The sequence below is a fragment of the Amblyraja radiata genome, chromosome 7 (genome assembly GCF_010909765.2).
Source record: "Amblyraja radiata isolate CabotCenter1 chromosome 7, sAmbRad1.1.pri, whole genome shotgun sequence".
In the NCBI taxonomy this organism is placed as follows: Eukaryota; Metazoa; Chordata; class Chondrichthyes; order Rajiformes; family Rajidae; genus Amblyraja; species Amblyraja radiata.
In genome coordinates this window covers 19314044-19326500 of record NC_045962.1, presented here as the reverse complement: position 1 = coordinate 19326500, position 12457 = coordinate 19314044, and the positions used below count along the sequence as shown (strand labels likewise).

The following is a 12457-nucleotide window of genomic DNA, read 5'->3' as shown; positions in this document are numbered from 1 at the left end:
ATTGTTATAATAAATTTTCCACTGTTCACCGTAAGTTTATGAAGAGTACAGCATAGTGGGGAATATAAGGGCAGTGTGGGAAATGGTGAGTTTGAAGGAATATTGGAAGCAACAGCTAGTGAGCCAGATGCTAGACTACGCCTTTCTGGAGAAAAGAGGGGAAACTGGTGAAAGAATTGGTTTGGTGCTACTGACGTAAACTAATGAACGGACCAGAAATGTGGCTTGTTAATGTTAAACATAATTGCTGCTGACTTCAACATTCAGTTGATGCCCGAATGCTCTTGTTTAGAAATTAGCATTGTTACAATAGCTGGATGTACTTTTGTAAATATGATAATGTTAACATTTGCGATATTGGAAATGCTGGAGTTTAGTAAATTAACTAAACTTAAGACTGGAACAGCGGGATTTATTGTTGCACTAATTTATCTCAAATACATTGCATGTGTTTCATGACTTTGGGAAAGCTCAGTATTGTTTCTGGACTAACCTTGGTCCAAAATAGAGATGGTGTTAAATTATTTGTTTTGCATTTGTGGGAATTTATGTCCCTTTTTTGTTGGAAAAGTGGGAATTGGTTTGACTGCCTGAACCATACCTGGACAGCAGTTGTTCCTTGTGCTGAGTAAAAGTAATTGGACATCAGAGCTATGTTGTGAAATCCTGAGTTACAAGAGAGGAATTTTAATCATAGCATTGCGGCACAGTGGTGCAGCAGGTAGAGCGGCTGCCTCATAGATATGGGTTCGATCCTGACCGCGGCTCTAATGTGTAGAGTTTGCACATTTTCTCTCTGACCGCGTGGGTTTCCTTCAGATGCTCAAGTTTCCTCCCACATCCCAAAGACATATGTGTTTATGTCAATTGGCCTCTGTAAATTGCCTTGGTGTGTAGGGAGTAGATGTGAAAGTGGGATAACATAGAACTAGTGTGAATGGGTGACCGATGGTGAGCGTGGACTCAGTGGGCTGAAGGGCCTGTTTCCATGCTGTATCTTTCAATCAATTCAATCAATCAATCATATGTGGCCTGATGATGTGAAAGAATTAAAGATCTTGTATCCCTGGGTGGCTATTTTCCCTTTTGGGATGGTAGCTGCAACATGGAGGCAATTTTGAAATGTTCTGCAATGTGAATTTACTCTAATAACGTTTTAAATATGTTCCTTCAGGTAACAGATTTTTAAGCAAGGATGATATGATGGAATTCAAATCCCACCAATGGTTTGGAGCATCAGTGAGAACTCAAGGTGATAAAATTCTGGTGAGTGTAACATTCATCTGAATCATCTAGTCTGGAGTATATTCAAGCATGTAAAGTTATTTGAACGGTTGCTTAACTCTGGTTTGTGACATGCACTTTGGTAATTGATGTTAGTAGTCAGTGTTGCAATTAACAATCAGCTGCACCAGCATCTGATCAGTTAAGTAGATCAGACTCCTTAATTTCCAAGAATCTTTAAAGTACAAATTAGTCCAAGGAATTATTTGAAAGTAAAACCCTCCACTTGTTCTGCGAGTCTGGCTCTTCTATGCTTGTGATTGAAAGGATATGCGTGGAAGTAGATAAATCTCCAGGGCATGATCAGATATATCCAAAAACACTGTGGGAAGTGGGTGAAGAAATTGCTGGAGTCCTGGCTGAGATATATGAGATATACCCTTAGACACAGGTGAGGTCAGAAGACTGGATGGTGGTTAACGTTGTGCCTTTGTTTAAAAGGAATGCAAATAGAAAACCTGGAGCTATATACTAGTAAGATTAACATCTGTGGTAGGAAAGTTATTTGATTGTATTCTGAAGGATGAATTGTACATGCATTTTGGTTAAGGATAGTCAGCTTGGTTTTGCCCGTGAATGATCATGTCCGGCAAATTTGATTGAGTTTTCTGGACGATGTAATTGTGGATGATGACGGGAACAGAGCCGTAGGCATAGTCTATATGGACTTCAGCAAACCTGTTGGTAAGAATCCACAGAGACCCATGGAGAGCTACTTAATTGAATATTGAATTTGCTTCATGATAGGGTGTGGTGCAGAGTTGTTTTTCAGTGTGGGGGCCTGAGACTGGTGGTGTGTCTCTGGGAGTGGTACATGACCCATTGCTGCTTGTCCTCTATATCAGCAATTTGGATGAGAATGTACAAGGCATGATTAGTAAGTTTGCAGAAAACACCAATGTAGACGGCATTGTACTCAGTGAAGATGATTATTGAGAATTACAGCAGGATCTTGACCAGCTGGGCTAGAGGAAGACAAATGGAGTTTAATTCGGAAAAGTGTGAGGTTTTGCATTTTGGGAAGTCAAAAAAGGACGGACCTTCATGGTGAACGGTCGGGCCCTGGGGAATATTGTAGCGCAGAGGGACCTAGAAGTACATAGATCTCTGAAAGTTAGATATGATGGTGCAGAAGATGATTCTCATCAATCAGGGAAATAAGTATGAAGGAATGATTGGCTTCTGAATATCTGGACGGTTATTGTTTGTCAGTTGTGACTTTAGTTATTGAAAGGTTTCCCCCATGTTCTGTTGAATGGTTGCAGGAAGTAATCTACAGTTGCCTTGTCTCTTCCCAAGGAACTCCCATCATCATTTCTAGCTTAATCAGTCAGTGGACATGGCTGTATAGAACTGAACATTCGCATATAGACATTAATTTATGAAGTTATTAATGCCTCAGCTGCCTCGAAAATAATTAGGAGGAAATTGATGGAATATGTTTTATAGACATTGGGACATACAATTTGTCAATTATTGGGATGATGATGAGATGTAGTATTTACAGAATGCAACAACAGGGGTGTAACCTCCTTGATTTCTTCATTAATAGTCTGGGGTAATACCAGAGGAATTAGAAGACAAAACCTTTTCCAAATCATGACGAGGTCAGTCATTGAGCTGAGTGAATTTGACTCAACCTTGTTTGTAGCAGCCTAACATTGGGCACACAAGGCGCATTGAGTCTTCAGCTGCGGCAGAAACGCATGCTACGGCAATGTGTTGTCTGCTTGTTACCTCATTCACCCGACGACATGTTAGATAACCAAGGTACACAAAATTGCTGGAGGAACTCAGCGGGTGCAGCAGCATCTATGGAGCGAAGGAAATAGGCGACGTTTCGGGCCGAAACCCTTCTTCAGACTGATGGGGTTCAATAAGGAAGAGATACTTGTTTAATAAGAATATTTACAGCTACACAACAAAATAGCCCAATGCAGCGATGCATAAGCCGAGATCAGAGTACACAATAGACAATAGATGCAGGAGTAGGCCATTCGGCCTTTCGAGCCAGCACCGCCATTCACTGTGATCAGGGCTGATCATCCACAATCAATATCTCGATCCTGCCTTCTCCCCATATCCCTTGACTGCCCTATCTTTAAGAGCTCTATCTATCTCTCTCTTAAAAGCATCCAGAGAATCGGCCTCCACTGCCTTCTGATGCAGAGAATTCCACAGATTCACAACTCTCTGGGTGAAAATTGTTTCCTCATCTCCATTCTAAATGGCCTGCCCCGTATTCTTAAACTGTGGCCCCTGGTTCTGCACTCCCCCAACATCGGGAACATGTTTCCTGCCTCTTGCTTGACAATAGACAATCCCTTAATAATCTTATATGTTTCAATAAAATACCCTCTCATCCTTTTAAATTCCAGTGTATTCAAGCCCATTCTTTCAACATATGACAGTCCAGGCATCCTGGGAATTAACCTCGTGAACCTACGCTGCACTCCCTCAATAGTAAGAATATCCTTCCTCTAATTTGGAGACCAAAACTGCAGATAATACTCCAGGTGTGGTCTCACCAGGGCCCTGTAAAACTGCAGAAGGACCTCTTTGCTCCCATACTCAACTCCTCTTGTTATGAAGGCCTACATGCCATTAGTAATGTTGCCGACTCACTCACTCTTATTTTGTCATTCTCGGCTTTGTAGCCATTAGTATGTAGGAAATTCTCCTTTGGTGTATATATTATCCTTTCTCCATTCCCTAGTTGCAGTGGGATGTTTGATTATAATTTTCTGCTGCGTTTTGATTGAATCTTTATTACAGCCCAATAGAGGGACAAAGAGAAGCAAGGACTTCGTTCAATGTCTGCTGAATGAGTTGATATGGTTTTGTTCTTCAGGAATACTTGACAATGATATAATAATGTGCTCAAGCTTAGATTTTTGAAATTGTGCTTTTTAAAAAAAATGTTGCAATGTGGTTTAATTTATTACAATTAAGATCATAGATTTCCACCATCTTCCTCCTCCACCCACATCATAAACTCCACATGTGACATCTGGCCCACAGTCAAGACCTTTTTCCATTTCCCCTGGATGTGTTCACTACACATCCTTGCTTAAATTGTCAAAAAATGACATTATTTCCCAGATCATTTTCTTCAATTATGAAATTTGCCTAATCCAGACCTCATGCACAATATCTGACCACCCATTCTTCTCCTCTCATTATTTTCTCTGCCTCCCACTAACCCAACATATTGGTTTCAGGTGTTCCAAATCCTCAGATTTCCCCTCCAGCCCATTCTGCTCAATAAAAGTTTAGTTTTGTTCAAACCTTTGGAATGTAATCTTCAAATACGTTAGTTGCAGGATTGTTTCTAACTCTTCGTTGCCACTGAAAGCGAATTGTTCACTCTTGACTCATTACATCTTTGTCCTCTGCAATTCATGTCCCACTCCACCTTCCTTCGTTGTATCTCTGCATTCACAAGCATCTTAGTCTCATGGATTCAACAATGCCTTATGGCCCTGTCCCACGGTACGAGTTCATTCCGAGAGCTCTCCCGAGTTTAAAAAAGATCAAACTCGTGGTAAGCACGGAGAATGAAGGTAATGGGTAGGTTGGAGCTCATGGACGTCTCTTAGCGGTTCGTAACGTTAACGGCAGGTAAGCTCGGGAAGACTCGTGAAAAATTTTCAACATGTTGAAAAATGTCCATTAGAGCCCCGAGTGGCCATTACCGTAAATTTCCGAGTTCGAATCAGGGCAAACTCGGGAGAGTTCTTGGAATGAACTCGTACCGTGGGACAGGGCCATTAATCATTTGTTCCGCTCTTCAAGTCAGTGCTTGTGGTCTTGCTTGAAATGGCAACAATGTAAAGAATCTATGTCTAAATAGTTTTAAAGTCTTGTACAGTCTGACCTTGCTTCAAGGAATTGTTTAATATATTGTACACCAGATTTGGTGCACAATACATTGATTGAAAATGGCAAGTTCGTAGCTTCCTGATAATTGAGAGCTGGGTTGTTCCAGATTTCACACCTGTTTGTGTGTATCTAGGCTTGTGCACCCCGTTACCACTGGAGAACATTAAATCGGCCTGAACGTGAACCAGTGGGGACCTGTTACCTTGCCGACGGGGATAAGGTAGTGGAATATTCACCGTGTCGAACAGGTCAGTTGAACAAGATGTTTCATCTTATGGTTTGTGGTTGCTGCCGTAACACTAAACAGCTGATCTCCAATATTTGGTGAATGTCAGTATAAAACTGACTTGAGAAGTTACCGTGAATGTTCATTTGATCCATGCCCTTCATGATCTTGGACATCTCAATAAGTTCACATCTCAGCTTCCTACGCTCCAAAGTATAAAGTCCCACCCTTAATGGTTCAACAGTGCTTTATTTTGGTAGCATGTCCCCATAGCTCAAGCCCCCAAGTCCAGGTAATATCCTGGCGAATCTTTTCTACACACTTTCCAACTTAATGACATCCTTCCTATTTCTGAGCATCCAGAACTGCACATAGTACTTTCCATATTATCGATTTGTACAGCTACATCATAATGCCCCATTCTTTGTACTCCATATGCTTCCCAATAAAAGCAAGCCTACTTCACTATACTGCCCACCCTCGCCACTTTCAGGGAACTGTGCACCAGTACTCCCAGATACTTTGTTAGGTACATGGATAGGACAGAGGGATATGGGCCAAATACAGGCAAATGGAATTAGCTTTGCTGTAGCATTGTGGACGAGTTGGGCTGAAGGACCCATTTTCGTGCTGTATGACTCTAATTCTGTTCTGTAACACTCTCCAGCGCTCTACCATTTCCTGTGTAAGTCCTGCCCTGGTTTGACAAAGTGCAACACCTCACACTTGTCAGAGTTAAATTCCATTTGCCATTACTTGACCCACCCTCCTTACTGATCTAGATCTTGTTGTAAACTTTGATATCCTCCCTCACATTCCACAATCCCACCAGTTTTGGTGTCATCTGTGGCATAGCTGGTAGAGCCGCTGCCTCTGCTCCAGAGACCTGGGTTCAATCCTGACTTTTGTGTGCTGTTTGACCATTATCCTTGTGACTGCATGGATTTGCTTCGTATGCTGCGGCTAATATCACAGCTAATATTCCTCAATGCCTTGGCGTCCATGATCTTCTCCTTTGTAAAAACAGAGGAGAAATATTAATTTAATATCTTCCCCATCCGTCATGCCTTTCCATAAAGATGGCTCTGTTGATTTATAAAGGATCTATTCTTCCCCTAGCCACCCTTTTACTCTCTCTAACCATACCTGCCCATATTTTTTTTTAATCCTGTTGCCTTCATCTGGCCCCTGTGGTTTATCATCTGTGCATCTCTGAGGGTGCAGAGATTTAAATTAGTGAGAAATCCACCTCAGATTAATATTTTCTTAACAACAATGTAGATCAATGGTTGAATCTTTGGAGCAGGATTGTTAGCGATGTAACTTATATCTGTTTGAACATGGCAAGATCGACCAAGTATGGACTTCATTTCTATCTCTCTGTTGATGCCGTAATTAGTGGCAATGCCACGTTGAATCAAGTGAAATGTGGAATCAAGCATTTGATAAGGTCCCACATCGGAGATTAGTGGGCAAAATTAGAGCACATGATATTGGGGGTAGGGTACTGACATGGATAGAAAATTGGTTGGCAGACCAGAAACGAAGAGTAGAGATTAGCGGGTCACTTTCTGAACGGCAGGCAGTGACTAGTGGGGGACCGCAAGGCTCGGTGCTGGGACTGCAGCTGTTTACAATATACATCAATGATTTAAATGAAGGGATTCAAAGTAACATTAGCAAATTTGCAGATGACACAAAGCTGGGTGGCAGTGTGAACTGTGAGGAGGATGCTATGAGGATGCAGGGTGACTTGGACAGGTTGGGGGAGTGGGCAGATGCAGTTTAATGTGGATAAATGTGAGGTTATCCACTTTGGTGGCAAAAACAGGAAGGCAGATTATTATCTGAATGGTGTCAAGTTGGGAAAAGGTGAAGTACAAAGAGATCTGGGGGTCCTTGTTCATCAGTCACTGAAAGTAAGCATGCATGTACAGCAGGCAGTGAAGATAGCAAATAGCATGTTGTCCTTCATAACAAGAGGAGTTGAGTATAGGAGCAAAGAGGTCCTTCTGCAGTTGTACAGGGCCCTAGTGAGACCACATCTGGAGTATTGTGTGCAGTTTCGGTCTCCAAATTTGAGGAAGGACATTCTTGCTATTGAGGGAGTCCAACATAGGTTCACGAGGTTAATACCCGAGATGGCGGGACTGTCATATGTTGAAAGAATGGAGCGACTGGGCTTGTATACTCTGGCACTTAGAAGGATGAGAGGGTTTCTTATTGAAACATATGTTTCAATATAAGATTATTAAGGGATTGGACACGCTAGAGGCAGGAAACATGTTCCCGATGTTGGGGGATTCCAGAACCAGGGGCCACAGTTTAAGAATAAGGGGTAGGCCATTTAGAACGGAGATGAGGAAAAACTTTTTTCACCCAGAGAGTTGTGAATCTGTGGAATTCTCTGCCTCAGAAGGCAGTGGAGGCCAATTATCTGGATGCTTTCAAGAGAGAGTTAGATAGAGCTCTTAAAGATAGTGGAGTCAGGGGATATGGGGCGAAGGCAGGAACGGGGTACTGAATGTGGATGATCACCCATGATCACAGTGAACGGCGGTGCACCAATTGTCTATTGTCTATTGAAAAGGTTTATTGAAATTGGTTCTGCCGAGCTACAAATTGACACTAGTAAGGGTAATCATGAACTTTTCTCTCTACTGTCAGCATTCAGGTTGCTAATGCTTTGGGCCTTAATAGTTCATTAGATCCCGATTGCTTCCGATAATAACGTCAGTGTTAGTTTTAAAAATATCTCCTTCAAACTCTATGGAAAAATAAATGGCTAAATTACCGTGAATTGTTTGGAACCAGTTTTTTAGAAACTGTCACCATAGCTTTTAGATGGACTTCACTGATAGTTGCAATCTCCAGTCACAGAGGTCAAATTCCCTGAATTAATTCCCATGTAATAGCAGTTTTCTCTCTTACCACATGTGAATAGAGTCTTCACAAATGAAAGTTGAGTCCTTCCCAAAATGATTTGATGGACTACATTGTGCAGTTTAATTTAAGTACTAACAGATGTTGTGGAACATTTTGGCATTTTTCCATACTGTAAGTTATTTTTTAAGCACAGCAACACTATCCATTCTAGTGGAGATTCTGCAGAAAGTGATTTGGGGATGAATTGAGTTGTTTGAGGTTGTGAGAGCTGAAAGTAACTGTCTATCTTTCCACTTCCTTGTTTCAAGGGGAGCTGAAGGCAGCTGAAATTCTGCCTTTGCAGTACTGCGCATGCGCAGCACAACTTTCTTGGCGGGTTTGGTTCGCCAATTGGTCCCTTGAACTAGTATTGTCATTCAATAAGATGACAACTGATTCAACTTGTCCCGGTGTGCTCCCGTTTTTCCCACCATCTCTCCATCTGCCGTCATCCTCCATCCCCCACCCATTCAGTAATTCAAAATGAAGGAGATTTAGAAGCCTTGGGCAAATTGAATTATTACTTTTTTATTTTTTTTATTTTTACGGAGAGGAGAACAATCTGCGCATGCGCGGTTTAAGATTTTTTTTAAAAGCCGACTGACTGCCTACCTTGAGTAATTACTCACGGCACATGCCTGGTGATGATGTATGATGCGGCGGTGTTTTTTCAAGTGTCTCAATATTTTTTTGTCGCTGCCGGACTTTGAAATGTTCAAAATCTTTTGGCGACACTGATATGACGCCGGCAGTTGCCGAAGAAATCGCCAAGTGGGACAGGCCCTATAGTATTTCAAAAAAGGTCTAAACGACTTGTCTCTTCAGGGCAGAATGGTCAAACACCCTTCATTGTAGCTCCATTGGAAACAGAAATTGGCATATTCAAGTCAACTTGGTTTTGAATTTGAAAAGCTTTAATATTTTTAATTTCCCATTTGACCCAAATCCACCCAGGAGGTCATATTTTCTTGCCTGCATGATGGGAATTGCTTTGAAAGAATTGTCTTCAGAACTCATGAATTCTGCATTTTTTGTTTACATATAGCCAAAAGTGAAGCTGATGGCCAAGGCTTTTGCCAGGGAGGTTTCAGCATTGACTTTACAACGGTAAGAGCTTTCTTTGCTTTGCAACATGCCAGCTATTTTTAAGGGCAGTAAATGTGTGTAGAATTATGTAACCTATTAACCCATGCATATTGATTTTGCCAGTCAATGAGGCATGAACATTTAGCTTGGATTTAAGGGAGAGTTAGATAGAGCTCTCGGGGCTGGTGGAATCGGGATATGGGGAGAAGGCAGGCACGGGTTATTGATTGGGGACGATCAGCCATGATCACAATGAATGGCGGTGTTGGCTCGAAGGGCCGAATGGCCTCCTCCTGCACCTATTATCTATGTTTCTATGTTTAGTTTTGCGACACTGCATGGAAACAGATCCCTCGGCCCATCGAGTCCACGCTGAACAGCGATTCCCGCACTATCCTACACACACTAGGGACAGTTTACACTTCTACCAAGCCAATTAACCCACAAACATGTACTTTTTTGAAGTGTAGGAGGAAACCGAAGATCTCGGAGAAAACCCACACAGTCGCGGGGAGAACGTACAAACTCTGTACAGACAACACCCGTAGTCGGGATCGAACCCGGGTCTCTGGTGCTGTAAGGCAGAAACTCTACCACTGCGCCACTGTGCCGTCCTCTTTAAAAAGAGACACTTACTTAGTTTAATGCTATTATTACTTCTAACAAGATTTTTTTTCCTGGACAACTTGACTTTCTGTGCTACAGTTTAACCCATCACAATTTACCACACTGCAATCCCAGTTTATCTAATATTTTGCATTTGCAAGCTACTCAAGCTATAATAACCCAGTGTGACTATGCTTCATTGTGTTGTCTGTCATATTGTTTTAACCCCACACAGTTTAGATTTTATGTTCATTTTAGTTAGGCAGCCACACTGCCCAGGATTGCAAGGTTTACGACTTGGATATTTGCAATCTGTATCATGTCTCGTGCAGTAGATTTAGTTTCATTGACCTGTTTGAGAGTCCAGGTAAATTATTTTGACTCCGAAACCAGTAATTAATGTTCAGAATATTCCCCACTTTAGTATTATTCTGTGAGCTTGAATTTCCATTTGTACAACATTGCTCTTTGAAGTGAGACAATATACAATGCCGCATGACTACATAAGTTGAGAAATTTAGCTCTTTCTCTTCTCCATTTGTGAATTGCAGGCAGGCAGAGTGGTTCTTGGGGGACCAGGCAGTTTTTACTGGCAAGGTAAAAAACTACAATACTTGATTCATATGAAGAATTATGCACCTTCTAATTGTAAACATGCTAATGTTATTTATATACCATAGAACTCCTGTATTATTTTTAATGTTTTGACTTTAATAAACTATTCATCTTTTAAAATAGAAGATGTGTTTCCCCAAGTTTTCAGAAACTTGGGGAAACACATTTTCTTCCTTCAAATAATATTTGTAAATTTTGATATATAATTTTGATAATAATCATTATTAAACTACATTTAAAGCTTAGTGTACAAAATTGCAAAGTTTCCTCAAATACATTTTCACATCAATAAAATCAATGCCATTCCACAGGGCAGTTAATCTCCGATGAGATTAAGGACATCGTCACAATGTACAATTCTTCAGTGTTTATCTCACAATTTCCGAATCAAGTCTCGACACGTGGGGCTAACGCTGTATTTGATGACAGCTACCTTGGTAAGTGGTGCTTGGGTTTCATTATGCTGTTTTGGACAAAATTGAAATGGATTTTAAGTCTTGCTTAGTTTCGAGATACAGCATGGAATCTGGTCCTTTGGCCCATTGGTCACCCATTCGCACTAGTTGTGTGTATCCCACTTTCTCATCCATTCCTGACACGGTCGGGGTAATTTACAAAGGCCAATTAACCTATAAACCTGCACGTCTTTAGGATGTGGGAGGAAACTGGAGCACCAAAAGAAAACCCACACAGTCATAGGGAGAACTTGGAAACTCCACACAGACAGTAGCCGGGCCAGGATTAAATCTGGGTCTCTGGCTCTGTGAGGAAGCAGCTTTTACCAGCTGCGTCATTGTGCCGCTGGTGTGTCTCAATGTTTCTTCAATATCAGTTTAATTTTTGTCCTGAATTTTTGAAATTCCCCTATTCTAAGATTTTTTTTTTGTTCAAATCTGATGATCAGGACAACAGAACTTTACTGAAATCAGCACCTTTGTTTTTGAAAATTGTTTATAACTTTATTTTATTGTTACTTCAAACTGTTGGAATACTCTTGCAGTAAATAACCTTCACAGTGACTCTCTATTTTGTTATTCAAATGGTTTAACAATTACTCTTAATCAAATATGAAACGCATTAGCATTCATTTTATTGGCAAACTCTGATTTAAGTCAGAGACCCATCAAAACATTTTCACCGCTTATCTGAATGTTGGCATTTCATCCACAGGCTATTCAGTTGCTGTTGGAAACTTTAACAATGATTTGGTGGAAGGTAAGCCTTCTTTCAATGTGGATATTTAAGGACAGTGGAAATAATGTATAAATGGTCTTCCAAAATCTATATCGATGCATAAACCCACTTAAAAACATCGAAACATAGAAAATAGGTGCAGGAGATGGCCATTCGGCCCCGAGCTAGCACCGCCATTCAATATGATCATGGCTGATCATCCAGAATCAGTACCCCGTTCATGTTTTCTCCCCATATCCCTTGATTCCGTTAGCCCTAAGAGCTATATCTATCTCTCTCTTGAATACATCCACTGAATTGGCCTCCACTGCCTTCTGTGGCAGAGAGTTCCACAACTCTCTGGCTGAAAAAGGTTTTCCTCATCTCAGTCCTAAATGGCCTACCCCTTATTCTTAAACTGGGATCCCTGGTTCTGGACTCCCCCAACATCGAGAACAGTTTTCCTACATCTCGCCTGTCCAATCCTTTAAGAATTTTATGTGTTTCTATAAGATTTCCTCTCATCCTTCTAAATTCCAGTGAGTATGTCCAATCGATCCATTCTTCCTTAAAAAAAAACCTGAATAGAAGCTGGGGAAATGAGAAGGATGGTTTCATTCCTCCACGAGGGAGGCAACAACTGATCTAATATTTTGTTCG

At 41.1% G+C, this 12457-nt stretch overlaps 1 protein-coding gene across 1 annotated transcript in view; it reads left to right on the top strand.

Annotated features, from left to right (window-relative positions):
* itgav (integrin subunit alpha V) overlaps window positions 1–12457 on the top strand; it is an 89330-nt gene that overhangs the window by 29551 nt on the left and 47322 nt on the right. The window contains exons 3-8 of the mRNA XM_033023801.1: window positions 1175–1266; window positions 5300–5414; window positions 9363–9424; window positions 10561–10606; window positions 10936–11061; window positions 11795–11839. Of these exons, the coding sequence (XP_032879692.1) occupies window positions 1175–1266; window positions 5300–5414; window positions 9363–9424; window positions 10561–10606; window positions 10936–11061; window positions 11795–11839 (486 nt within the window). The remainder of the gene's footprint in view (window positions 1–1174; window positions 1267–5299; window positions 5415–9362; window positions 9425–10560; window positions 10607–10935; window positions 11062–11794; window positions 11840–12457) is intronic.